The sequence below is a fragment of the Halichondria panicea genome, chromosome 2, assembly GCF_963675165.1.
Source record: "Halichondria panicea chromosome 2, odHalPani1.1, whole genome shotgun sequence".
Classification (NCBI taxonomy): Eukaryota; Metazoa; Porifera; class Demospongiae; order Suberitida; family Halichondriidae; genus Halichondria; species Halichondria panicea.
Window position 1 is genome coordinate 6,191,242 of NC_087378.1, and position 27,277 is coordinate 6,218,518.

The window sequence follows — 27,277 nt, forward strand, 5'->3', positions numbered from 1 at the left end:
AATTAATGGTTAAAGGTCGTCGGTGAAAAAAATCCCAATCAAGCAAAACCATTCAATGTGCAGGGGTGAATCTTCTCCCCCAAATGCTCAGCTCCCTCCCCCCCCCAATTGTGTAGAATAATGACATCATCACATTAGTACTACATGACATTATCACATTGGTTACAAACCTACTGACAGGGTAGTATAAATTCTCATTCATTTCATACACAATGACAAAGCTCTAACTCGTTCTGCCACTACTCTAACAGATTTCAATGTCATGCGCAGTCCCTGTCCTTTAGAGGTCTCTTCTTGAGCTGTCATCGTGACGACAAGCTCCTCCACTCTGTCTTGTACTGTCTTTTCAATGCAGAGGGAGTAGAGATAGGCAGCAATATCTGTTGGAGCCCACGTTAAGAAGGCAAACAATGGACATTTCACTGTGGAATTAATACAAACTTGAAAGTGTTATACATGTCATGTACATTGCACACAATCCAAACAAAAAAAGGTCTTCAAAATCACACATGCTCTGGACCATAATTATTTATTACTAACCTCAATTAACACTATAATGTACATACACTACGTAAATTTTACATTCATATGTGTCGCTCACTACATACAAGAAATAGATTCATACAATCATGAACTGCTCAACTTATTCGGCTAGCGGCATGAACCATGAGAGGATACATGAGAGTTTCTTGACAGGTAGGTGCTCTCTTCTTGTATTATGATCAGCTTGGTACTGCATGAGACACTGTAGGAAGAGGTGCTTGCAGAGTTGGTCTGAGACGGTGGGTACTAATCCCTCCATAGCCTCTGCAAACTCCGCCTCCAACATACCCTCCGGCTTGTTGGTCGGGACTTCCATCAACTTACCCTCCAGCTGTGCACAGAATAATGATGCTCTATACACCATTTTATACTGCAATGTAGATCTACACAAGCTGCTTTTTGTTTATATGCTACAACTTCTGAAACTGTAGTACGCCAGCTCACAGACTACTTACCATTAGTACCAGTGGTTCCTTGTGTCTTAGCAGCAGCCGAACAAAGAACTCCATTATGAGCTGTTTGGAGATCTTGTTATTGCCGTGAGCAACAAAGTTCATAGCCAACTGCTCTACGTCCTCATCCTAACACAGAGTGAATAATTACATCCAGGAAAAACTATACTTTAATAGAAAATTTCTATCACATGTATTGCGTGTAGCAAACTTCAGTAGATCAGGACCATGGCTTATGGGCCAAATGTCAGCAGGGCTGCATCCAGGATTTTGGATCAGGGGGGGGGAATTGGGCAAATGAAAACTGTAGGGGGGTAAAGCCCCGCGGCATATGCTTCAGTGCACACCAAACTAGGGAGGTCCGGGGACATGCTCCCCTGGAAGGAAAATTGGATATTTGAGGACCCTTAGATCAATTCTGGTGCAATTTCAGCTCACAAGTAATTATACACTAATGAATCTGCCAAATCCTGGGGGGGGGGAGAATTACCCCTCGTCCCCCCCTCAATGCAGCCTTGCTGAGTCAGTACAGTGAACCTACTAATGAGACCACTGCATTCAAAGAGTACCTCCTCATGACCACTCATGATCCTACTACGATTTCCACCAAACAGACCACATGCTATCATTTAGAGGCACATACGTAGGTGGGTGACACTGTACCACTATAATTATGTGCTAACAGACGCACCTGTAGGAAAGGGTAGAGGATGGAAAAGAATGGAGACACCTCATGGACAGAGGAGGTGAGCAGGAGATTGATGTGATTGGCCAATAAGAGAAAGTAGCGGAATGTACTTCCATCCACCTGACCGCACAACACAGAGCACAGCACACTCAATTCCTGTAGGTATTAGAGCCATAATCTTGAGACATAACAACTTTCCACTACAAACTATGTGCTATATAGCCCTATCGAGTACCTTTCTATTCATAAATAAATAATGGGCAGCTTTCTCTTCAATAACTATATACTATTCACAAGTAGCGTACCGTGTAGTGCGAGTGGTGTTCTGAAAGAGCGGTGAGAAAATCAAACGTCACTTGAGAAGCTATGCTGTGAATGTGATATCTCTCATTCAGGTACTGAAACAAGAGGTCCTGGGTGGATTAAAAACCATTTAGAAAGGTAAGATTACAAATGAGGATTCAATTTCAAAAGTAAACCTTCACTATTCACCACCTGGCACACAAGTGCTAGTTACAGTGAAACTTGTCTATTGTGGTCACCCTGTATAGTCACCATCAGATTCAGCATGTTAATGTTCCCTATAGCATGTGTTTCAACCTGTGATATCAGGCCAACCTCTTTAGTATACAGCCTGTGTTGCCTGCCCAAGGGTGACAGCTATAAGTACTTATACCACACTTACGTCACCACTAATTGGTCAACAGCTGTAGGATATATAGAATATTAGCATACAGCCTCAGGCGTGCACAGTTTTTCAAGTTGTTTTTTAGTTTTTTCATTTGTTCAAGAAAGTAAGCAAAGAGAAAAGAGCCATGCTTGACGGTACTAAGACTCAAAGTGACGGCAGAAACACGGAAGGTGCTCTCCAACAAGATGGCTAAGCCTCCATGGGTCCATGGGCGTGGTTTAGATACATTTTATCCAAGAAGAGCTTGCAACTCCAGTAAGGGACGTCGAATGGTCAACACTTGGACCAAAGAAGCTCTTGAGCATCTGTAGGAGTCGACGTGTTGCTCAACTAGCTCTTTAATGGCTGCAAAATCCGGCATAGTCTTGTTCTTTTTTGCAGTCTGCATCGTAGATTGAATTGTTGCTAGGGGGAGGTCCTTTTATAGTACTGCAGTCACATGGTATAAGTCAGATATACCACATCTACTCGGAGGATATACACCCCATATATCCTCTGCTACCGTGGTTACTCTGAGGTAGAGTCAAGGGGTATATGTGGCCACGGTAGCAGAGGATATATAGGTGCATATCCTCCTCTTAGGTGTGGTATATCCTATACATGTAGATTGCACACTATGCTCATACCATCACTATGACACAGAACCACAATACACTGAAAGACTCACCAAAAGACTGCTTGGGTCCTGATCCTCTCCAGAGGCAGCACGACCATCTTGGTTAAAGAGCTCTCCATAAAACTGCTCAATCAAACTTAATACTGCTTCCTGTAGCAAATGTAATTGTGAGTGTCAGAGATGCCGTATTCGTTTTCTCAGAATTTGGCAACCACTTAGTGCTCAATTACACAACATTCCAATAATGAAAATCAGCTTTGCCCATTTTTGGAACGACAATTACCAAAACAATCTAACACTTTAGAGAGTTCCCCAGCAGTACCACATAAACTGGGGCTTGTGATAAGATTCACTAGATAATACTGCTTGTATTGTTCTGCAAGTGTAAGACTTAGGATATAGGACTCAAGAGTCAATTAGATCAGACTTTAACTGACTATACATAAAGCTATGGCTACTCTTGGAGAAGGTGAGGGGCTGAGTGTGGCTACAGAAGCATAGTTATTATACGTAGCTGTTCACAGTAGTACATTACTCTACATGTATACAATCATGGTTCCAACTACTGCCACTGCCACAGCCACACTATTAAAAATATGAACATGCACTGTTCTCTAAGGGCATAACAGAATTGCACATTAAAATTAATGATTATGCTTAGCTAATAATTATAAGCATAGCTCTGTTCCCAACTGTACAGATATCCCGTATGTTGAGAGCAGCATCAGTCAATTCGGCACGTCAACGCTGATCAGGAGCGGCTGGACTCCTGTGCGGGAGGAGCGATCTAAACCATCCCCTCCCTCCATTCTCAACATACCCATGGCCATACTTTCCTGTCTTCTATGCCCCATACTGGGGTTCCTGGCTGTACTCTATTCAGTGGAGGTGAGCCTATTTTGCTATGAGCTAGCTATTGTAATAAAATTGAGTGCAAGTACGCTGTATAAACATGCATAGCAAATTCCATACAGTAGAAGAATTCATCTCTATGTCAGTACATGTCAGTACATGTTACCAATAATTATTACTAACCTACCTGTACAATTCTACGTAGCTACTACAGTACAAAACAGTGGATACGTGTATGTGAAGTGTGGGGGGGATCAGGTTTTGCATACCTGGGTAACTTGCATAGCATGCACACACACATACACCTGTGTCATTGTAGGGCTATAGTATGACATGAAACAATTCAAACTTGGGTACTTTTAGACTAATGGATACACAATGAACAGCAATGCACACATTGACAGTTTGTTGTAGTACGCACAACTTTATAGCAAGCTAGTTGGTGTTTTGATTGTGAAAGGTATGACCAACTTCATTACAAGTGCTAAGTTGTGCCCCCCTCCCCTCAGGCTCGAGTGAAATACAACCAAGGCCGATTCCTAGAGTCTGAGGCACTGTGCACACGAGCAAGAGGCACTGCTATCTACTCTATGGCTATTGGAGTGGGGCTGCTGGTCATCATGGGACTGCTGCTAGGACTAGGGGCGAGATTCAACTGGTACTAGCTGCAATGGACCCACATCAATCATTCACATGCAGCCACTCACACTCACATCGTTTTTAGCATTGAACACACTAGCATTTTGTTATTAAACACACTAGCATTTTTGAAGCATAACTATGCATTCAGTACAAAAGGACATAATTATGCATACAAGCAGATGCTGGTCACAGTACTTATCTATTGTGTAATAGATGCTATTTTTGCAAGGGCTCATTTAGCAATGGACCAAGCTAGTGTTTATACATGTACTATGTACGTGCTAACGACTCACTGATGTGAGGTGTCTTGGTACGATACTAACAAAGTGTGGGTACTTGGCTCTGAACAGGCCCCACAGTTTGGTCAAATCCGGTGCCTAAAGAAATTAAAGAGAGTTTGTAAGAGATTGTAAACAAAGAGGGCAATAGACAATACAGTGTGTACATAGCTGGCAAGGAAGGAAGAGCGCTTGTGGTAACTGCAAACATGCATGTGGTACCACTGCTACCAAAGTACATGCCAGTTCAATTGCTACATCCTGGTGCTAATTTAGAAGTAATTAAGGGCTCTAAAAACAATAATTATTGCCTGTTGTTATAACATGTTAGGTATATGTACTGCAAATATTCACTATTGCATTCCTGACCCATTTCCCGACCCATTGTGACACTACAACCCTTCATAGCTTACTTCCATATAGCGGGTATTTTCGGGGGGAAAATAGTTTGTGGTTGAATCCCTGAATATTTGCACCACAAAAAATGTTTCCCAAAATAAATATGTATCCCACGAACTGACTAAATATTGTTCAACCACGAATGCCCTGGAAATTACCCACTAAACTAAGCAGTACTGCTATTTTCCTTCAGTAGATCTCTTACTAGTGGGTCTCTATCAGACGGCTCCTCCTTGGATTGGGGTGGTGGTTGCGTGACAGTAGTCGTGTGCTCAGGAACAGTTAATGACGGACGACTGATTCTCAGATGAGTGGAGTTGACAGGAAGTTGAATTATCATGTCTCCTCGAATCGCTTTATGTGGGCAGACAACTGTCTGTGTGTAAAATGTACATAATTATGTGAGAAAACTGGCAAGATCTGTACAGAAAAACATTTTTGGATCTACACACGTGTACCCAAATATCACAGGCCTGAATTCAGGCAATTGTTTAGTAACACGTAAGTCAATTGATAACGATGTTGATAATCATGGGCTCTCATGATCAATGCAATTAAGTTCTAATTAAGTCATCCACAGTTCTATGAATGCTCAGCCCACCAAATAACTAACTAATGGTGTACCTGGTGTCCACAGCTGTCACAGAGCTGGGCCTCTTTCAGAGAGTAGTAACTGCCACCGCCATCACTAGAGGAGTGCACCTACACAGTCACACAAGTACATACACTGTAACACAGGATAGAAAAGCAACAGAATAGGGATGTAGTGTCATCACTGATAGCACTAGATAGCAGTCAACACACGTACACCTACATGTGCACACACTGTACATTATAAAGTAGATTATATAAATCAAGCAAAGCGGTCCCTACTGCCTAACATGTACATGTAGCTATGATCATAAACATTAGTGTAGCCTCTCTATCACAATTTATAAGCTGAAGCAAAGACTTCTTCCTGTAGTGGCTAGAGTTTGGCTGCTCACCATGATGGCGTACTTGCTTGTGACCTGCTGTTGTGGCACTAGAGGATTGTCCGGGTGTGCTGGGAGTACTAGGGCAGTGTTGGATGAGGCTTTTCCAAGCTTTTTCAGTTGACCTTGTCTCTCCACTAGGCACCGGCTGTGGTCCCCCAATAGCGTTAGCTGAGGGGAGGGGGAGGGGGAGGAGTGAGTGAAAATAGTAGCATCAGGCTTTTTGTAGGTCTTACATTACACAAACCTGCATGCTGTTGCTGCTTAAAAGTGATTTAGAGGGTACAAAAGTATGTATTGTACGTACATAGTTTTCAGACTTTCAGTGTACAACTCACTTCTGTGGTGATCTCTGCAATATTCTGCCGGAAATTTTTTTTACTGCAGATCTATGTAAAGTTATAAAAATATATACAACAATGTACTGCTTATGACAATGTACATGTACGTACCACTGTTGCTGGGAGAATCTGGTCACTCCGTTGCTCCCCAACTGTCAGGCTGTTGATCCACACATCATACTCTAGACAAATACTTAGTCAGTGACAGCTTTTGCTTGAGATTCTTGTCTTACCTTGTATGAGTAAATTTTGCATTCCCAGTAGCTGCTTCTTGAGTAGATTGGCCGAGGCTATTTGTTGCTCTAGCTCGGTCTGGATATAAAATATAAATTATAGTTAGAATTTTACTCAGTATAGTTCACAGTACAGTTGCAACCATAGAATACGTATGCTCACCTTAACATTAGCTTTGGTGATGGACTTCTTTTGCAGTTGTTTGGAGCTAGGACTAGAGAAAACTGTGAGGGGGAATCAATATAAAAAGTTGACGACACTTTGAGTAGACACTTGCCATCTTGGAGCTTGTCATAAGTGCCCTTGTACACACGCAGTCTTGCCTTGTCCTCTTTCAGTGTCCCTATAGTGCTCTGTGTACACAAAGCATTAAACAACATTTACAATGGCGGCAAAAAAACAAAATACAGCCTTTTCAATAGTCACCAGATAATTATGGTTATAAGCTAAGTTCGTATTAATGAAAGTGCGAATTACTCTCCCCAATGCATGCACCAAGGGCAATGAACTACGTTTTAAACTATTTACTTACTCGTACTCGTACTACAGGGCACTTACTTTGAAAGAGATCATTCTGAATTCTGCCTCTTGTCTGAGTCTCTCTTGGCCCCTCTGATGCTGCCCCTCCAGTTTCTGAAGCCTCTCATTCTCAGAACAGCACAGTCGAAAATCTGAGCTGAGTCTATGAATCTTGGCCTCCCTGTCCTTGATGTCATGACGACACGACTCAATCGTATTGGATGCCTTCTCAAGATCAGCCTCACACGTGTACAGTCTACAATGGAATTGTAGTGCAACCTCTACTGTGCACGTATGGTACTACGTGTTTACACATACTGAGTCACAAAAGCTAAACAACCAACGCAGATTATAAAAGCACAAGTAGACAGCAGTTATCATTACTAAACAAACTGTATGGATCGAGGCTTACTGTTCTTCCAGAGAGGATATTTCCGACTTGAGTTTGCTCATATCTGACGCTCTCTTGGACATGAGTTTTTGGGCAAGAACAAAGTAAGGCAAGGGTTGAGGGGAGCCCGGGTCCCTCTTGCTGGAACTGGTGTACTCACGACTGTATACTGCAGCTAGAGAGGGAAAGAATACCTTAAAACCAAAAAGGATAGTGGTGATGGTAGTGGTAGGGGGGGGATTCTTCTGCTCAGTACATACAATGACAGGAAGAATTGCTAACCCAGCTATACATGTTGTATGCACACAGAGAAAGAATATAATGTTTTATGCCTTAATCAATTAAGTGATAATTGCGTCAGTTGTTTTTAGTACTGAGATACAATTTACAGAAGCATGTAAATGCACAGACTCTGCGCGCGCGCGCACACACACACAACACACACACACACACACCAAACAGCTCATCTCTCAGCAGCCTCATGACTCTCTGGTACACGCCCAGGCTGGGAAGCACCTCATCTGAGGGGAATAACAGCAATGTCCGATGATACATGTACATGTACATCTCATAAAGTAGCACGAGGAAACAACTGATATATTCACAATAATTATAGAATACATGGCATTGTGGTGTGGGGCTACGATGTTGTGTACCTAATATCTGGAAGCAAGTGTTGACCCTGGTATGGGTGAGCCCTGATCGCTTGGCTGGGCTCCCTTCCCCTCCAGCCAGCTCCGCCCCCTGAGGCAAGTGAGATAGCTCCTTAAGCAGCAGCTCATAGCGGAGAGCTGTTAATAGACGGTGTACAACAATTAGACACAATGGATTCTTGATGCACCCCAATCAATCATGAGTCTAGTCCCTGACAAGCTTGCATGTGAAATGCTTTAATAACAGTAGCCATAGCAACATACAGAGAATGGTGACTAGATCTATAGAAAGTTGCTTTGGTTACCTAGTGAATGTCCTGGTTTTCCGAGGTTCTTCCCCTCTTCAGAGAACAGAGGTTTAGCTTGAGCTTGCATGATAGCCTTAGAAACGATGCAGAGTCGAGTGAGACGTAGACAGCATCAGAATGCAGTGGTACTGCGATATGGTGATGATCGTAATTCAAGCTCCTCACATTGAAGGTCAAAAGTAAACTCAAAACACAAAATGTCACTAATACAACGGAACACTATCAACTAAAACAGCATTTCAGACAGTGTATTAATCCAGCATGTTCACAGTCAGACATTAGTGCCTTGTAGTGCTCCTGCAAACATAAACTCATACATGTACATACTTATGCCATGATTTTGACTGCTTACCTCAACTTCTGGACAAGCAGTCTGTAAAAGCTTGAAACACTGAGACACTTCACTAAGCTGAGACAAAGTACCTGAAAGGTAAATAATTTCAAACATGAGAAGCGCAGTGATGTCCTACCTTTGTCTTGTGGTAGTTCTGTGCTCGAGGTACACAAATCTGACACAACACGAACCAGACACTTCAATATGGAGTCTTTATGGGAGGGTATTCTGCGTATACACAAATCAATGACTATCTTATATTCCAACAGCTAACCATAAATATAGGAGAAGTCCATGGATCATAATTCAAACTAATCATTCAGTGGCACACACTCTTATATACCTGGGCCAAGCATGCGTGATGAGTGTTGCCAAGGACTTTAGAGCATATCGCTGGGTATCACTGGTCTCTGGGAAGTAAGAGTCCTCAATACATGAAATGAGGACGGTTAGGAGCAGCTGGAAAAGAAGGAATTATGCTACACACATTACAAATAAGAGAGATATTACAACTTACCTTCATGTGTCTGACACAAAAGATACCCAACAATTCGATGTACTTGCTCACATAGAAAGCATACACCTATGTGTCAGTGTCAAAAGTACACACATGTAACATCACAGTTGTATCCTTACCTTTTTTGCTGCTAGATTTGACTCCATATGGAGAGAGTTTATTAACAGTTCAAAAACCTCAGACGATTTGTTCGGCTGTAGTCAGAAATAAACTGAAACATCACTTATTGCAGCGCTTGTAGTCATACCTTGGCGGGAATGTCAGTGTGATAAGCATCCAATACAGGGAGGAGATGTAGTAAACAAGTGTGAACAGCATTGGACACATTGGGAGCACTTCCATAAAGCAATGGTTTTATGGCCTACAAGAATCAAAACATGAAATGAGATACTGGTCATTAACGTAGCGGAAAATCTAGTAGAGGAAAAAATGTATACATGTACAGTACATGCATGTAGGGTAAGTGCTGAACTTACTAGCAACATTATTTTAGCAAGATATGACAAGTCCATGGAATTTACTTGGCACATTTTTTTTAAAGACATACCTGATATATCACATCAGCTCTATTGTACCACCTTAGCTCAGTAGAATCCTGCAATCATTGTACAGGCTACAGAGAAGATCATATCCAGGACTTACCACATTACAGACTATGTGTGAAGCCAGTCCCAGTGCCAGTATTCTGTGATAGTCAGTGTAGTCATCGAGCATCATCAATGTAGCAGGTAGAAAAGTATCCAAGTACGGGGAAACATTCGGATGCTGGAATCATGACATAAGTTTAGACAAATGATATGTTTAATATTACCTTTAAGTGTTTAATACACCAAACAAGGGCATGTTTGTGTATCGGATATTCTTTCCATTTTTCTTTGGTGAGCTTCTCTCTAATTAAAAGCAAGACAGTGGCTAATACTCTGCTTCCATCAGCCTTGTCTCCGCCCGCCAGTAGCTGTTGTACTGACCCGCTGTTGGTGAGGTCAATGAGTCTTGAGATAATATCTGAAGATAAGCATTCAAAATTAATGCAGTGACAATTGGAACCACTGCACTTTAGTGCTGTGATTTTTGCTCTTTTGGTCACACATCAAATGGGAGCTCAAGTCAACAGTCAAAACAATACACAACTATTATCAGATCTAGGACCACTTTCAACAGCGGTGGAGTTTTTTTGCAAATATACACGAACTGTTTTCATTTGGGACCTGGATGCCTGACATTAATTTATCTCGGGGGGGGGGGGGGAGGGTAAGAGGGGTTTAACCATTAGACACGAAGAATAGACAACATACATCCCACATCTTTATCTTTTTTGTCTGCTGTTTGCACACCTACCATTAGCAATTTGTCTAGAGACTGTGCTGGTCCAGTAGTGCTTCCCACAGTGACCAGCTCCAGTAATCACAGCATGAGCAACTGCCAGGTGGCTCTCATCTGATACCTTCAAGATAACAATAGGTTAGGGGCAGTTATTAAAATGCACCTACTTTATTTAGCACCTACTTTATCACAGTCATTCAGGAGACTCAATAGTTGTGTCAGGCCACTCTCATACATCGTTGAAGTATCTTCGCTAATTCCTGCACAACAGAAATGCTAACACTTACATGTACATGTAGAGTACATCTAACACCTTCAGAGACTTCATCTCCTGGGTGTGGAGACTTTACAGACTGTAGAGCCTTGCAAAGAGACAGCATTTTTTACCTTGATTTTTATTTTAACTGTTGACCATGTGTTAGGTATTGATCGATACGGGAAAACCTTAGATTAGATCACTGGGAATTAATTGCCCATGCACAAATGGCTGGCCTGCAGCTCGCAGAGGAGCAAGCAGACTTTCGGGAGGTTGCCCTTGACTAAATTCTAGAAGTCCTCTTATCTGTTACTGTCTCTTATCTGACATCTGTTACTGTTGAATCAGGAGCAAGTGACAGACTGAGAAAAGACTTTATATGTCAAAATGGCTCAGAGCAAGGGATCGAGAATACACCCAAGAAAACGCTTTGAACAGGAGCACGTAAGTTATTTAGCTACACAACACTTACCTCAAAGATCAGCAATAATCAATCACATAACTACGGGCTCTTTTGCCAGTCAAAATGTAGCGTATTTCTATGTTGCAAGCTATGCTGCAAATTTGATCACAAACTGCCATCATGTTATGAGCGATAATAGAATGACTACTGATTTCCCGTATTTCATGAACTAGGCTCCGTAATTGTTAGATACTCAGGAGCGCCGCCAGGAGAGGTGCTGGAAGTGCTCAAGCACCTCCATCCAGCCTGAGTAGATGAAGCGTATCTGATTATCTAGCTGAGCACTCCCTTCTCTTTGCAGTTAGCTCTAGCAGGCAAGCAAATCAACCCAGTTCTAAATTGTGAGCAATTATAGCGTTCTCTTTCGTAGCTTCTCTATGCAAATAGAATATCGAGCCACGCCCAACTAAGCAGATAAGTTAAGTCACGAATAAGAAGTGTGGCTTCCAGTCCAAAATTTTGTCGCGTATTCGCGCCCTCTTTTATCTATGATAGCACCCCAGAGGAGGGTCATCAGGGTCAAAAGGTCTTAAACATAAAGCTGCTTCCGGAGGACTTTAATTGAATTCCACTTAGTTAGCTCCATGTGAATTGGAGATACTAAAGGAAGAGTGATTGTCCCTACCTATGATTAAATTCTTTGCTCCATGATAAGCTGCCCTGCCCAAGATAAGAGACATCACTTAAGATTTTTCTCTTCCCATCCAGGAGTGATGTACACGAAGAAGAGGGCAGATTTCACACAGTATTTGACGACACCAAAATAATGTCATCATCTCGACAGGTTTTGTCAGCACAGCAGAAGTGGTACCGGTATGGAAATTCTGTTGACAGCTGACTCACCTGCTGATGGAGAGAGTGGATGCGATGTATGTATGGTTCTCTCCGGATGACCCCACTCGGGGTTGTCGACTTTCTGGTGATGCTCGGGAAAGGTTCAAGTGAATGTCAGGAATGCTGCAAACTGTTGACAGTATTAATTTATAGTAACATTACTGTAAAAACTCTCATCTTTATTTTTAGCATTGCACAGCATATATTAGGTAGTAACAAATACTGACGTGCCACCACCAATAAACCTCAGCGCAAAATGCAATGTTGACTCGTGCTTTATATTGCGTGTTTTAAACTTGCTGAGGAAAACTGCTAAAAAGCTGCAGAAGTTAGTGCCAATCCTAATAGGATGTGTTAGGTAATGATGGCTACAGAAATCTATCAAACGTCACATGACGTCAGGCGTCTCTCAATCGGGCAGCGTCACTGTAGTCTGTACACGTAAACATGGAAACTTGATTCTCCTCTCAATGGTAGTTTTTGACTATTAATAATTATTTTACCTTTAGTCTTCTGAGCTGAGTTAACTAAGAATAATGATCTTCAATCTATGTGCTATGCGAGCCATCGTCACTGCAGTCACCCTACTTGCAGGACTGTTGACTCAGCCCATCCTCTTTGATCAAGCTCCCCTCCTTTCTTCAGGTAGATTAAGGCATTGATAGATCTATAAATAAACCCATTATTATCAGATACTCCTGCATTATCTATGATAAACCCAATGCCATTTGTTTTAATTCCAGGCACTAATAATCCACCTCTGATGAGTGACCTGCAAATGCCATCTCTAGACAGACTTTCTCTGGAATGGTCGTTATTCAAGCCAAACAATGGAATCTGTGCAAAGGTAAGCTTTGTACTAGTCTATTACAACATTATTGTATGTAACTTTAGTGGATACATGCTTAGCTGGTAATATACAGTCTGTCTATTACCGCATGTACCCACTTCAGGTCGATGAGGTTCCAATTGATCAGCTGTCCCCACTCCAAGCAGAGAATGTTGTCCAGTCTAATTTCACATACATATCCCCTGTCTTCAATGCCTCTGACCTGTTCAGTAACATATCTCTGGATCAGGATCAGGAATTCATCCTCACGGCCATGATACCACCAAACAAATCGTTTTGTTTTCATGAAGTAAGCAATTTTAAACAAATTATCCACCCTGCATGTAATTACGTATTCTTCTATAGGTTGTCAATATTGTAGACACCTTTGCTGACAATTCAACGTTCCAAGCGACCACAAACGATGTCTCCGTGGATAACCATACCATCAGAGCCTACTATTTGGATTTTCTAACATCTGCCTTCTCTGAGACTGGGCGGCCCTTTGAGCCGTACAGTCCTCAGCCTGATTGTGTGATATTAATACCTGCACTGATATCTGAGCCAGAATTGGAGCAGCATCTAATGGAACTGAAACTTGAATATAGTTGTCTTGTGTACCTCAAGGAGCTAAAATGTCATGTCCATGAGCTCCTTCTCAGTTCTCTACCAACTAACTGGACTACGAACAATGTAAGTCACATGCATGCAATCAATAACAGTAAGTGCATGTGTATATACTTATTCAAGCAGCGACTCACTCTCGGCTTGATCTGTGTAACTGTAATGTACGGGTCTCTATTCTGCCCCATTCTCTACTATTTCTGGACCCAAAAGAATGCAAAGAAGACATTAACAAGCTATCTCAACATCTTAAAAGGTAAACAATTATTATTGTTTCCACCACTTTAACTTTCGGTGTGTATAATAGTAAGCAAGCTCTCCGCTGAATCGAAACTCTCTTCGATGGATTTGGAAAAGAATGTGCTTGAACAAACAACGCATCTACATGAGCAAGAACTGCAAGAGTTAAAGATGAGATTAGAGCGATGCAACCTGCTTGAGACAGAGACACTGGAGAGGCTTGTCTTGGCCAAAGAGGAACTAAAGAAGGAAACAATGGATACGAGCAGTAGTATAAAACATATCCATTCCGAGCACTTAAAGCTTTTGACAAAAGTTAAGGAAAAGCTACAAGATACAAATAGAAAACTGGCTCAGTTTCAAACACTTGAGAGTGAAGCTCAGCTGAAATTGACCTCAGTGGAGAAGCAATTGGATGAGGAGAGGAGGGAATGGGATGTTAAAGAAGATCTGATTATGGCAGCTATTACAGAACTCTGGCAAGAGCTACACGATACCAAAAGACGAAATGAAGCATTTGAATCGGAAGGCCAGGATGCAAGCAAGGAACCCTTACTTGAATTGTGTGATGAATTCAAGAGCGAGGAGGCATTGGTAAGTGAATGCATGGCAAAATATGATGCGGATTAATAATTATGACGTGTTTTTTTATGCATGCAGCTTTCTATTCAAGCCACTGAAAAGAGACTAAGGCTGGCCACCAACAAGATTGTCAAGCTAAAGATGAGGTATAACTAAATTATTTCCCATCGTGACTATCTTATCCGTGTGTACGTTTTAGATCTAAAAGCCAATGTGTAATAATTATTATGACTGATAGTTTGTTTGTTTTTGTCTCTGTAGGCTATCGGATACTGCAGTCATGAATGACTTTGAAATTGATGGCAGTGACAGTGGAATTTTTCTCTCTTGCATACAATGAGGACAATGACTGTATTGAGAAGAATTATGAAAACAGCCAGTTAAATAATTTTTTTGTGTAATTTTAATAATCGCTTTTAACTTGTTACAACATTTAAGACAACGACAATAAAGTTCATATAATTTACTTCAGTCAATTTAGTTCTCACGATCTTTTCACGTTAGGAGCAGATGCTCTAAGCAGTGGGTTCTGTGTCCGGTCACCATAGAGAGTGGTCAGTAGTGCCACACCATAGCCAGTAGCCCTCTCTCCCTGCAAATAATAATGTATTAAATACTCGACTCGCAAGCTGTCACTGTTGCACGGCAAACAGTAGACTGGTCAAAGTCTGTGTAGAATCTTGTGTTGCACAGTCAGCATATTAGATAAGATTGTAAGTGGCTGTGGTTTTCGTGGCGCCAGTCTACTGCACGTGATACTTAGACTGCCATAAAACTAGCTACACAAAAAGTATTCTAGTGCTGCATTAGTACGTCCCATACTTATAGCTACTCTTGATTTACCGCATAGCGGGTAATTTTCATGTGGTAAAAAATTCATTCAACTCGAAAACGGTGATTTTCGTGAGTAGACATTTTGTTGACTTCATTGCCTGCACTGCATTGCATGCGTTCCGGTGGGCTACGCCTATGTTTTCATGGGGAAAAATTTCGTGGAGGTCAGCTTGCCCACAAATATTTGACCCACACGAAAATTACCCACTATACGGTACTCAAGTTGACAACTTGCATGCTATGTTTAATGATGGTGAGCATCACGTGTATTTAACGTCACATCAGTGGTAAATGCATGCGGTCTCACAAATATTGTGGCAAACGTTACATGAGTCTCTACACAGAGTTTTACCAGTCTCTTTTTCGTGTGCAAAGAGTGCATGCTGGTTTGCGAGTCTAGCTAAATACAGACTGCATTAAAGAGAGGAAGGAGAATTGAACAATATTGGGCAGGGGCGGATCTAACAGGTAGAAGAGGGTGCTCAAGCACCCACCTGACCTTGGACAAATAATTATATTTTGTGTCTCACTCATTGGCTGTGGAAGTCACTCTCAGACTTGGTAATTATACTGATACATAATTATAGAGATTCACTGTGAAATTAGGATAGGCCGTGTCAATGTGAATCCAGACACCAGGATAGTCAAAGCCGATATGGGACCCTATAAAGAGGCCACCACAGGAGCTCTGGGCATTGGAGGGATCCTGCAAGGGGGAATAACAATAATGTTGTCAACAATAGTGACCAAGCATACAGTAGCCATAATAATGTACATAGATTGAAGAGTTAGAGGGATAGGAAACGGTTGGTATCTCGAGTAACAACATCCGCGCTACGCTGCGGTTTAATCGAGGCCATCACAACAATACCTATTTCTACACCCAGTGCATAATAAGCTACAAGTAACTGTGCTTAGTCCGTGCAACTCACTTATATTTCAAGGTCTATACCTACTGTAGTAGTCATAACCAGCACGCTTACACGTTACATGTTCCTAAAACAGCCTTGGGAACTTATAACTTTATTGGAAAGTCTCTTTTTACTGGGTGTGGTCAGTCATTAGCAAGTAATACACGTGGCTCATGGACTAGGTGTGTTATAAATTGCTGAAAGAGATGATGTCTCGAGGAAACATAGCTTTGGGAGTTACCCGGCAAAAATGTGCTTAATAGCCTCGTTCATAGGGCGTAACGCGGATAGTTTTCGAGGCTCCACTGCAGATTCAATGTAAAATCATCACGTGCACCACTCCGTTTCCTATCCCTCAATCTTTGATAGAACCACATACACCTCGATCCATTGGGATGCACATTGAACACTACATAACACAGTGAATAAACAGTACGCTGTTAAAAAGCAAATTTACCAATGTGTAAAATTATCTTGCTAATAAAACCTATAATTTATAGGCAACTACACTGCATACACTCACAGCGATTGCATTCTTCATGTCAGCGACAATGCTCTTGAATTCCCCAAAGTGTAGCTCTGGGGAGTAGGGTAGAGGAAATGTGAGGTCTCCACTCGTACGGCCCGCCTCCTGCAATGCTACCTGACTGGGCTCATGGTTGGTCACTACTCCAGCATGGTATCGACCTGTCGATATGCCCTACGTGATAAAGCACAAGTCTCACGTTACATTTTGACAACAAAGCAATAACTGATCTACTTGCTTTTTGCAGTAGTATCAAGAGTATAAGAAGAGAAGAGTGTCGAACTACCGATACCTCTACACAAAAACTGTGTACAAAGTAACGTGACATTCTGTCAATTGCATGTGAGCAACTCGCGATTGATGACGTTTGCGCAAGCTTGCACATACATTACGCAACGCACAGAATTTGTTAACAGTGAGTAAAGAGTGCAAGTGAAGAGGATCAACCCGACTATTGTCTCTATTTAGATGATTTTTGTGAAGAGATTGTCTCCTATCATCGGTGTGCAGCTCTGAACGTTGAACGCGAAACTAGCTAAACGCTGATATCGTTCCTGTGGGATTATAGGCACCTCCGCTTAATAATGCGTGTCTATGGTATCAGAGATACCAAGGCATATTTTTTCGTTTTTTCAAAAGTCTATATATACATGTAGTCGCCACTTGAACAACTCGTGCAACTATATAGCTAGCCTAAACACTAGACCCTACAATCACCTGTGCTCCTGTGAGAGTGGCAATGTCCCGTATCCAGTCTGCATTGAGCACTTTCCTAGCGTAGGCCACCCCATCCCCTAGCACCAGACGCCCCTCCGCATCAGTGTCGTTGATCTCAACAGTCTTCCCAGAGTAGAGGGTATGATGTCATCAGGGCGGGTGGCGGTAGGTCCGACGGAGTTCTCTGCCAGACAGAACACGGCGTGGAGGTTCTCACAGAATCCCTGTAAGGGAATAACAAGTTACAGTACAGTACAACCTGCTTGTAATGGTCACCCCTGAGAATAAATAGCGAGAGCTCGAGGTTACCTGCTAACACACAAATGCACTGGAGACTTTGGAGGTGTATTATTGAGGGGGACCACAATAGACAGCTTCACAACATAAATATTATATACACGAAAACACTCATGATATTCTCCAGAGAGAGGTTTGTCAACGGTATGCTTTCTTGGAAATGGATTTCAAAAGAAAATACCATTTCACCAATCTCTATAGCTTTTGGTATGCAGTGGCAGATCCAGGAATTTGATAGAGGTTCCATTTTACTAAAAAAAAGGTCATCACTTTTTCCTAAGCAATAAACATGCGCATAGAGAGCCCTGCCCATGCACATCAATTGCATGACATTAGCCTAGTAACTACAGATAACTAGATCACGATCATTCAAGCTGAGTTGCTAACTTGGTAAATTGATCTCCAGTATGTTCTTGTGTGAAAGGGGGGTTCCATGGAACCCATGGAACCTGTATGGATCCGCCACTGTGCAGCTGTATGTGAGCTAATTAATAGCGCAGTGTGTGACGTAACATCTAAAAATTAGCTAATCCTCGAGCTATCTAACTGCAGAACTCTTGCTAGCTATAAAGCTACGTTGCTTGGAATGTATCTTAATTTAAGGTACTGTCCGGATATCAATTTAAAGCAGCACTAGAATGTCCTGTCCGCTGAATTAGAACAACGAAAAGTGACCGGGATAATCTGATAAATTAGGGTACATGTTTAAAACAAATAGCAAATTCTCGGATACTAGCTAACTAACCCAAAACTGACCTTTGATTTGATAGAGAAACCACCGGTGTCGTATACACAATGCCTTTGCCTGCCCAGCAGATGGTTTCTGTGGCACCCAGAGGAGTGTGGCTTAGCACGGCCAGGGCTGGCTGGTGTATGGCAGCCTTACCAACACCATAGATACCTGCAGAATCATTACGATAGACACCATTCATAAGACAATAAAATAATATGCTCCAGCCAAGACCCATAACACTTATTAGCAAATGCTACAGTTCAATTTACCCTAATTTGGCTCTAAAACACATGCAGATCTAGAGAGACTACTCTTATGAACACATATATACACTACAAAACATGCAGTGCATGGCCATACTGTATTTAGGTACCTCCAAATCCTTGCTGGTCCAATTCTTCTCCTTGGATGATCAATGGTTCAATCCCCACACTCCTACCCACGTCACGAATCACCTACAAAACGCAGAGATAGGTAGATGATGCGGTTCAGTGACACCTGTTTATTGAGGCCTCCCTTGGGCAGACCACCTAACAAAGGTCCAAACACATGCTATGAAGACATTGGGCAATTAACTTGTATAGAAGATGACCAGCTTGTAGGAGGTGTCACTACTGTGTACACCATGCTAACGTTATTCCGAGGCAATCACTCACATCAAGGAACGTGTCAGTGTGCATGAAGTTGCAGGGTTTGTCCACAATATCCTGAGCTAGTCGCACACCCTCGGCCAAAGCATCCAGACACTTGACATCGTCCTCGGTAACAGGGGAATTCCCCTCACCCACAAGGATGAAACCCACACTGACAGCCTAGCATGGAGTAGAACGGAGAAATGCATAGAAGGAAATGAATGCACACGTTTTTGGCTACACACACCAATCACTGTATACCGTATTAATAGAATGTTTTGCGAGCATTAAACATTTGTGAGCTCTGCGAGGGTTATCAATTTGCAACAATAAAATCCGTAAATATTACACATGATCCTTGCCAGAATGCAATAGTTGATCGCAAAGGGTCAACTTTTCTGCTAATTTGGCTCATTCGCAAAGGTTTTTCACCAGCAAAATATTCTAGTAATACGGTATATACAATTGCAAGCTGTCTATTCCACTGCAGCTATATATAAGAAGTATTATTATACATGTGCCAGTACTGTATATGCATACATACATGTACACTTGATGGGCGTGCATGCACATATTCTTCACCTGTGTGTCGCTCGTAGAGTTGGTCTTCATGGAGTAGTTGGGGAACCCCCTCGCCACACCGTATCCTGAGGCAAGCATCTCAGCATGCTCACACACGACCTATTGTTATCAATTAAATGTAGTAATATCTAAGAGTAGCCAAATCTACAAAGGCTTTGCCTTAAAAAAAATAAATATGTGTGTACTATTATTATTTCCTGAATCTTTAAGCCACAAAAAAGGGCACATGCATGATTGACATGTACTCACAATGATGGCTACGTTCTCTCCACTCTTAGCCTCGCTCTGGACAACCTTGGTGAGGGCGTGGGCTCTGGAGGGGGTATTGTGACGACTCACATCCGTGGGAATACCCCCCACAGTCGCCTTGTTGAGCCATAGACCACACGAGCTGATGTTAGTAGTGCTGAGGCATGATACAGCTGCCTTCCACGCCTACAAGCACAAGGAGTGGTCACTACAATACTTCACACAGTTACCATAATTTTACTAGAACAAAAGCTACTCAAGAGGTTAAGTATAGGATACACACCTACAAGGAGGATATGCACCCATATCCCATATCCTCTGATTACCCCGTCTACTGCATAAGAGTTGTTGAGGAAAGAACAGCCACTCAAAGATGAAGGTATAGAACAGGGCTTGTTCTTTATTTTATATTGTGCGTTATTGCGTATCGATATTCTGATTCTGAATACGTATATCAGCACAAAGCCTTGGCAAAGCGTCAGGAAAAATCGGAGTGAAGTGCTGCTACATTAAAGACTTTGTGTGCATGTGCACACACACTGACTTATTCCTTATCTGTGATTCAGTACATTTTGTGATGAATTTTACAGTACAGTTTTTACTAAGTTGTGCACGTGTGCAAACTGAGTCAGTAGCAGCTAGCAGCTAGGCCTCAAGAGCCATATGTAAGAGGCTAGTAGCTAGTCAGAGGAGGTACAACAGGCGCCTCTGATTACTTAGCAATAACACACAGGTGCATGGGCGGATAATTAGTAGTAGTACACAATTATATTTGCCATTCTTACTTAAAACCTTTCCCATAATGAATTTGTGTTGAATCTGGTGCACCACTTAATTCAATATTGGTGAAATTAAATTCAGCCTAAACCCCTAAAGTTCTCATTAACACGGTAGCTAATTTATTGTATTGTGGTATCCTATGGTCTAATTTATTGCACTGTGGTATCCTATGGTAACTAATTTATTGCATTGTGGTATCCTATGGTAGCTAATTTATTATTGTGGTATCCTATGTGGTTTGGTAGTTATAATTATTACCCCTGGTAAGCACAGCAGGAATAGAGTGCATGCAGAGTGCATGATTAGTGGTGTGTGTGTGTGTGGATACAATAAATGAACTGTTTGAGCGAACTATATGGACTGCTTGAAAACTTGCATGCGATCTTCAAAGGCGACAAAAAATACTCTTTTCTAATCGTTGGTTTATAGATTCACGATCATTCCCCATTAGAAGGTCATAACAGTAAAAAGTTATCATATCCGTTTTGCCACTGTGTGATGAAGCTCAACACACGGGGTGAATCTTGTTAACTAAGTACTATATATGCTGGATAACAGATCAATGAGAGGGAATGCTGTTCCCTCAGGAAGAAAAAGCGCTCAGAGTGCAACAAACCAACATTAGTCAATCCTCGATTAGCTAGCTACTGACTTAACCCTTTAACCGCCACGGGCCACGACGTGGCCCGCAATAAGTGACTTTTTTTGCGAAATTCTAACTCTGCGATACTTAGGAAGTAGCTCGAACTACGCACATCCCTGTATAGAGGAAGAGCTGTAGAATCACGTGCAATTTAGTCCAAAGCCACGTTGCTATGTTAAAATTTCATTAGCATCTTAACCGCACGAAGTTTATAGCTATGGCTAGATTGTTTACTTGTGCCGATGTACTTGAACAGCTTGAGGACAGCAATGGCGATGTCTCCTCTGGTGATGACAGTGCCTATGAAGGAGAGGGGATAGTAGGATACCTCCCAAAGGCTACCAGCTTTATGCCAGACGCTGATGAACTGTCTGGGACTGAGGACATGCATGACATGGACCTAGACGCTAGCGCTATGGACCAGGACGGTGAAAGACCAGGAGAGGGCTCATTGTGTGACTCTGGCAAGTAGTATAGTATAGCTAGAATATCAGTAGTGTAAGTATAGTATAGCTAAAATAGAATTAGCAGTAATGAACAGTCTTTATGTGAGCTTGTAAATTTCATAGATCATTCACCGATATAGTAATACATGTACGTATTGTACTTCAAATTGATATATCTTAGCACTGTTACATTCATATGATGTGAAAATCAAGCTTAGTCAAGCCTTTATACCATATATATATGATAGGCTGATCCATAAAAAAAAATGTTTGGATTTTATCACCGCTGGCCAAGCATTTAAAATGATAAAAACGGGTGAGTGTAATAACCGTGGTTGTTATGGCAACACATGTTGCACCATTTTATTCCTTGTTGTATGGGCATTCTATTGGTATATGGTTGCTAGGCATTTTATTGCTCTGGAAACCCGATAGAGAATTTACAGACATTTCACTTCACTGTTAATTAAGAATCCGACGGTTAAAGGGTTAATATGAATTAATTTTGTATTCCTTATCAGTGATTCAGTACACAGCCAAAAATCCACGGGTCCGTTTCAGGCCGTTAGTTGAAAACGGGCCGTTACGGGGCCGTGAACGGCCTGTATACAGGATGTAGCCCACCCACGTCCTGTATACAGGCCGTTCTCACAGGCTGTAAACAGGACGTTAGCCCACGTCCTGTTTACAGCCCGTGGATACGGGCCTGTATTAGGGCGTAGCACCCACGTCCTGTATACAGGCTGTTGACAGCTGTAGCTTATGCGCATGCGCTAGCTTGGGGCAGGATGACGTCACCTGACTACAAAAAGAATGAGACAGACAGAGCTCTGAGAAAAAATCCTGCTGCTTGTCACAAGAGGAGCTGCTGGTCCAAAAAGACAACTTGAAGAGGACTATACAGTCCATTACTATTAGTCTACCTGTGAACAGAAAAAGGTGAAGCTGTAGCAGCATGTTATTATATTAAACAGTTATATTATTTTTATTGAACTTTCTCATAGCAGTTTGTGTTCCTCTAGTTCCACAGCTATTTCAAATCTGTAGTGAATTTGACCTCTAGTGTAGTTGGCAGCAAAGGTCTGTAAATTTCACCTCTACTGTATGTTTATAAATTCAGGTTTGCACGTTGTTATGGACTTTTGAAGCTGGAACACTGGCCAATTTTACAAGGTAAACGTTTCGTTTTACTTCCTTTTTGAAATAATCCTCCTCATCGTAGGCTCCCATCTGAAGTTTTTTCACTTTTGATAAAGAGGTGTTGAAGAATGCTCCCAGGTTTGTTATTCTCTTTCACTAGCATTCACATATTAAACACGCGATCAAATTGACTTTAGATAATGCTGCCGAGTTGAAGTCTGGACTAATTACGTAAGTGCCACTGTTCTATTGTGTTTTGTGATACGTTATTGCTTCTGTAGACACTAGATGTTGTCAGAAGAATGAACTAAAGATAAAGCAACAGTTTCCTGGTAAGAAAATTCAGCAAGTATGTAATCTGTGTGAATAGCGTATTGGTGTACAGTTGCGAGATATCTTCGAGATGAAAAAGAGCCCTTGTAATGTGTACAGCACACTGTAAGCTGTTGACTGACTTCATAGTACGCCGGTAAGATTATTCACAGTGGTGTGTTCTTCTTTTAATCTTCTAACTCTTCTTCAGATGTTGCAAAACTCAAGGTTTGTTTATTGTTTTCATCTTTAGCACTCGTTACACATGTTATTTAATAGATTTCTTTATTGGCATGCCGAGTTGGAGTCTGGATGTGTTAGGTAAGTGCCATTATTTTGTATGTGTTTGGTGATGCATTATATGCCTCATAGATTGAAGTTTTTAGACGAATGATAAAGAGAATGCAACAATTGCCTGGTAAGCAACTTAGTTTAATCTATGTGAATAAGTATTATTAGTGTACAGCTGGCGAGCTATCTCGGAGAGGAAGAACGGCCCTTCAAGCTGTTCACTGACTTCATAGTACGCCGGTAAGCAGTGGTGTATTTTTTGTATAATTCCCAGCCTCTTCTCCTCAGAGTCTATCTTTGTGCACAAAAACAAGACGAATATAAATACAGTAAGTTAGTATACTTATGTGGCGTTAACGTACGGTTCAACTGGTTGTTTTTATCTGCAGTGCCACCGTGGGGATGTGAAGACACGGACATGATAATGAGAGACATAATGTAGCTGAACAGAAATTAATATATATATATATATCTTGTTCTTGTCTTCTTTGTCTTTGAATTGTGACCTTTTGAAGCATGATACTAGCTTATTAAAATTAATTGTGCATGAGAACAGTATGATACAGGCTGAATACAGGCCGTTTGTACGGGCTGTTTACAGGCTGTATGTGAACGGCCTGTTTAGTAGTGTCTACCCAACGGTCCCGTATCAGGATGTGGTAAACGTCCTGTAACGGACATGTAACGGACCTGACACGCCCCGTGGATTTTTGGCTGTGTACATTCAGTGATGAGATTTGATACATTACATGTGCGCAAACAGCCTCAAGAGGCCTGTGTAAGAGTGTAAGGTCAGATTAATCACTGTTATGCAATGATTAGAAGATAGTGGTTTTGATAGGTTATAGGCCTCTCTTTTGTTGTGTGCAGGCCTCCCTTTGTGTTCTATGCTCTATTGGGGCCCTGCCACTATTGCCACTCCTTTAGTGTTTATGTGAGAACTATATAATTATATACACCACCACTGTCTATTTGATTGTGATTGATCAGTCAATAATTAGCTAGTCTATATACTACGGCTAGTTAACAAGTTGTCTCTAGAGCTGGTGTAGGAGAGAACTCAACAAAGAGGTGTAGCTAGCTAGATCATAGCCATCATAGCTTAGTCGGGTATGTTGTAAAATATGGGGAATTCTCTTTCTTTTTTTCCTATGCATGGTGAAAGTAGTTTAGCTGTGGTTTATATGCTCCATATTGGGTTCGTCAAAAATACTTGCACACTAGTCTGAAGCCAGAATAGGCCTTCATCTACCTCTACAATGGTCATTAGTCTCATGAATCAACCGCCCTTATTTTGGGAAGACTGTCTGAGCACTCTTTACATGAGCTCATGGGCCACGGTGGAATTCCAACGTGACCAATAAGATTACTCACAAGCATCAGGTGACTTGAATAGGAGGCAGCAAATAATGAAACTTTATATGCAGTTGAGTCGCAAGCAGTGATGTGGCTAAACAGAGATAGCTGAACATCTTTTTATGGTTTTGTTAGCTGGTACAGTGACGTAATACATTCCATTGTGCCATGACTTCCCGTAAAGAATGCTCAGATGTTCTTCCCTGAGAGGTGCAGCTAATTCATGAGACTAGATGGTTATATGGTCGGGATGTCTGAGCTTGGTTCCGTACAGGCTATGGCCGTCTTCATACTTCCTATGCCTGTATTTATGCTTCCTATGCCACAGGCTATGATGCTTTCAACTGCTGCTTGTGAAGACAACCCAGACACCAAAGACCATCGTAGAGGTAGATGAGAGCCTCTTCTGGCTTCAGACTAGTATGCAAGCTTTTTAGCCAATGCAATAGAGGGCATAAGCCACATGCAGCTGAAACATATTCGGACTAGTTTATGGAATTGTACTGATTCCATCCCAGACAATCCCATTAATGAAGTGTATTGGTGAAATTAAATTTGGAGATTCTCAGAAAAATCCCCTAAAACCCTAAAGTTTTCCATTAATATGGTAGCTAATTTGTTGCCTTGGAGTATCGATCTGGTTTGGTAGTTAACTAAGCATGTATAGTTACCCCTGGGGGTAAGCGCAGCAGGGGTAACTGATCAATCCAAGAGGGCATACTGTTCCCTTTGCTTATTATGCGTGACAAAATGCACAAAACCAGAGACTTGAGCTAGGACAACAGTGATTAGGCCTAGCAAAATGATAATTGCCGTATTACTAACTATTGAACGTGAAATGAGCCAAATGAGCAGAACATTTGACATTTGACAATCTAACTTTTGTGGATCAAGCAAGAGGCAAAGAAGTAGTACCGTAATTGATGTAATTACAGCGCCAGTCTAATTTGAAATTGTTGGCCATAATTATACCACCATATAAATTTTTATAATTATGTACATAGTCTCGCACTTTTTTTTTTCTGGCACTGTAATTACATCAACTACGGTAGCTACTTGCAAAACAAAATAATTTTTGTAGTAGTCTGTACACATGGTATTAACGAAAATTCTGTGTCAACTCTTACATGAAATTAAGATCTAGCACCATTTTTTTGTACGTAGACTAGTCTCTAACAACCGGCAAACATATTCTGTAATTGGATCTACATCAACTGATACGTGTCAGAAAACATATATTTACGTACCTCTTCAGATACTCTATTTCCCAGGAATAGTGCAACATCAGTGAAGGGTAGTTTGTCCAGGTTAGGCCTCTTCCCCACAATGGTGCATGGCCTGTTCTCAGGGTCATCTCCAGGCACACTGGTACAGAACTTGATCACCACTGGCATGACTCTATTGCATTCACTTTCAGGCTAGGCATGCAAGCAAGGATCTTCACCAGAATACTATTAGATAAATGTTCCCACGTCCACATTCTTATAGTAGGGTTGAACCCATAGCAGAGCAGAGGCTGGGCAGTACTACCGGTGTCATAAAATTTTAGGCCCCCCATGAGATTGGGCCTCCCCCGGGCCTAGAATTTTAAAATTCTGGGCCCCCTCTTAAAAGTTTAGGCCCCCCTATTAAAAGTATCTCAGCGGTTATTATGATGCATCTCAAAACTTGAACAAGTACAACAACAGAAAAACTAGCTATCTATTTGCAGTCTATTTGCAGTCTTTACAGTGCCAGTCACTGAATGGAGCTTTCTTTATACGTGCACACTTCATGTGGTACCACCTGTCGCAGCCATCACACTGCACCATGTCGTTCCACGAGTCAGGCCTTATGCACTGGTAGCACGAAGCTACTACAGATACCCACACTATCTCACTTCGAGGGGTCTCCTGCCTTGATTTTGGGAACCTTGATAGTTTCTTCTTTTCAAAGCACCTTACCAAATGCCGTCTGAGTTTTTACTGGTCCAGTGTCAGCGTGTTTAAAGAGTCTCCATGCAACTAAGAGGTGGTACGCCCATGCAATAGCAAATAAGCCACAGTCATAATTATGACTCTTGTTGTTGTTGGACAGGCGGACACTCTGCCAGAAAACCAATTTCTTGACGTTGTGGTGGACTAAGTGTGGGATGGTAGAGCTGGAGTAGTTGATTTTCTACAGATCTAGGAAATTCCTTAGTGCCTGTCTGCAGGCTGTCATACACATAGACACTGCCTTCAATACAACTTGTCAGGATCCAGTG

At 41.7% G+C, this 27,277-nt stretch overlaps 4 protein-coding genes, 1 long non-coding RNA gene and 1 pseudogene across 16 annotated transcripts; 3 read left to right on the plus strand and 3 right to left on the minus strand.

Annotated features, from left to right (window-relative positions):
• Positions 1 to 118: 118 nt before the first annotated feature.
• Positions 119 to 8,726, minus strand: LOC135331042 (uncharacterized). Its single transcript, XM_064526070.1, has 20 exons — positions 8,579 to 8,726; positions 8,277 to 8,411; positions 8,076 to 8,141; positions 7,642 to 7,795; positions 7,269 to 7,485; positions 6,988 to 7,063; positions 6,873 to 6,934; positions 6,710 to 6,788; positions 6,588 to 6,658; positions 6,474 to 6,524; positions 6,148 to 6,306; positions 5,786 to 5,863; positions 5,367 to 5,537; positions 4,778 to 4,861; positions 3,042 to 3,140; positions 1,989 to 2,096; positions 1,687 to 1,839; positions 999 to 1,124; positions 679 to 874; positions 119 to 380 (listed from the first exon to the last, which is right to left on the minus strand). Exons 1-20 carry the CDS (start codon positions 8,646 to 8,648, stop codon positions 199 to 201), a joined length of 2,337 nt encoding a protein of 778 aa, XP_064382140.1. The 5' UTR covers positions 8,649 to 8,726; the 3' UTR covers positions 119 to 198.
• Positions 3,253 to 4,731, plus strand: LOC135331046 (uncharacterized). The gene is made up of 3 exons (XM_064526073.1): positions 3,253 to 3,459; positions 3,691 to 3,878; positions 4,352 to 4,731. Exons 1-3 carry the CDS (start codon positions 3,441 to 3,443, stop codon positions 4,505 to 4,507), a joined length of 363 nt encoding a protein of 120 aa, XP_064382143.1. The 5' UTR covers positions 3,253 to 3,440; the 3' UTR covers positions 4,508 to 4,731.
• On the minus strand, positions 8,718 to 11,210 carry LOC135331044 (TELO2-interacting protein 2-like). The gene is made up of 13 exons (XM_064526072.1): positions 11,069 to 11,210; positions 10,939 to 11,015; positions 10,771 to 10,876; positions 10,244 to 10,437; positions 10,075 to 10,197; positions 9,980 to 10,027; positions 9,680 to 9,793; positions 9,552 to 9,626; positions 9,433 to 9,498; positions 9,259 to 9,374; positions 9,052 to 9,143; positions 8,934 to 9,004; positions 8,718 to 8,878 (listed from the first exon to the last, which is right to left on the minus strand). Exons 1-13 carry the CDS (start codon positions 11,133 to 11,135, stop codon positions 8,804 to 8,806), a joined length of 1,224 nt encoding a protein of 407 aa, XP_064382142.1. The 5' UTR covers positions 11,136 to 11,210; the 3' UTR covers positions 8,718 to 8,803.
• Positions 11,211 to 12,665: 1,455 nt separating this feature from the next.
• On the plus strand, positions 12,666 to 15,025 carry LOC135331043 (uncharacterized). Its single transcript, XM_064526071.1, has 8 exons — positions 12,666 to 12,953; positions 13,052 to 13,155; positions 13,262 to 13,447; positions 13,504 to 13,830; positions 13,891 to 14,017; positions 14,069 to 14,595; positions 14,662 to 14,729; positions 14,845 to 15,025. Exons 1-8 carry the CDS (start codon positions 12,845 to 12,847, stop codon positions 14,921 to 14,923), a joined length of 1,527 nt encoding a protein of 508 aa, XP_064382141.1. The 5' UTR covers positions 12,666 to 12,844; the 3' UTR covers positions 14,924 to 15,025.
• Positions 15,026 to 15,035: 10 nt separating this feature from the next.
• LOC135331047 (probable aminopeptidase NPEPL1) lies at positions 15,036 to 26,519 on the minus strand (annotated as a pseudogene).
• LOC135331048 (uncharacterized) lies at positions 22,470 to 24,175 on the plus strand. 12 transcript variants are annotated; one of them, XR_010392924.1, is made up of 12 exons: positions 22,470 to 22,872; positions 22,956 to 23,106; positions 23,156 to 23,211; positions 23,271 to 23,304; positions 23,355 to 23,405; positions 23,459 to 23,542; positions 23,597 to 23,613; positions 23,665 to 23,706; positions 23,758 to 23,803; positions 23,852 to 23,916; positions 23,965 to 24,005; positions 24,066 to 24,175. It is a non-coding gene; the product is annotated as an uncharacterized LOC135331048 (long non-coding RNA). The 12 variants fall into 12 exon arrangements; XR_010392913.1 differs by having other exon boundaries at positions 22,705 to 22,872; positions 23,054 to 23,106; XR_010392923.1 differs by having other exon boundaries at positions 22,474 to 22,872; positions 23,054 to 23,106; positions 23,772 to 23,803; positions 23,845 to 24,005.
• Positions 26,520 to 27,277: the final 758 nt, after the last annotated feature.

Excerpts from the sequence above, each read along its gene's own strand:
- LOC135331043 (XM_064526071.1), top strand. The coding sequence starts at position 12,845 with ATGATCTTCAATCTATGTGCTATGCGAGCCATCGTCACTGCAGTCACC. Across the intron at positions 12,954-13,051 it reads AGCTCCCCTCCTTTCTTCAG|GCACTAATAATCCACCTCTG; the intron begins GTAGATTAAGGC and ends TTTTAATTCCAG. Across the intron at positions 13,831-13,890 it reads CTAACTGGACTACGAACAAT|CGACTCACTCTCGGCTTGAT; the intron begins GTAAGTCACATG and ends TTATTCAAGCAG.
- LOC135331042 (XM_064526070.1), bottom strand. The coding sequence starts at position 8,648 with ATGCAAGCTCAAGCTAAACCTCTGTTCTCTGAAGAGGGGAAGAACCTC. Across the intron at positions 6,789-6,872 it reads TCACCAAAGCTAATGTTAAG|ACCGAGCTAGAGCAACAAAT; the intron begins GTGAGCATACGT and ends TTTTATATCCAG. Across the intron at positions 4,862-5,366 it reads CGTCTGATAGAGACCCACTA|GCACCGGATTTGACCAAACT; the intron begins GTAAGAGATCTA and ends TAATTTCTTTAG.
- LOC135331046 (XM_064526073.1), top strand. Across the intron at positions 3,879-4,351 it reads CTGTACTCTATTCAGTGGAG|GCTCGAGTGAAATACAACCA; the intron begins GTGAGCCTATTT and ends CCCTCCCCTCAG.
- LOC135331044 (XM_064526072.1), bottom strand. The coding sequence starts at position 11,135 with ATGCTGTCTCTTTGCAAGGCTCTACAGTCTGTAAAGTCTCCACACCCA. Across the intron at positions 11,016-11,068 it reads AGGAGATGAAGTCTCTGAAG|GAATTAGCGAAGATACTTCA; the intron begins GTGTTAGATGTA and ends TCTGTTGTGCAG. Across the intron at positions 9,627-9,679 it reads ACACTGACATTCCCGCCAAG|CCGAACAAATCGTCTGAGGT; the intron begins GTATGACTACAA and ends TTCTGACTACAG.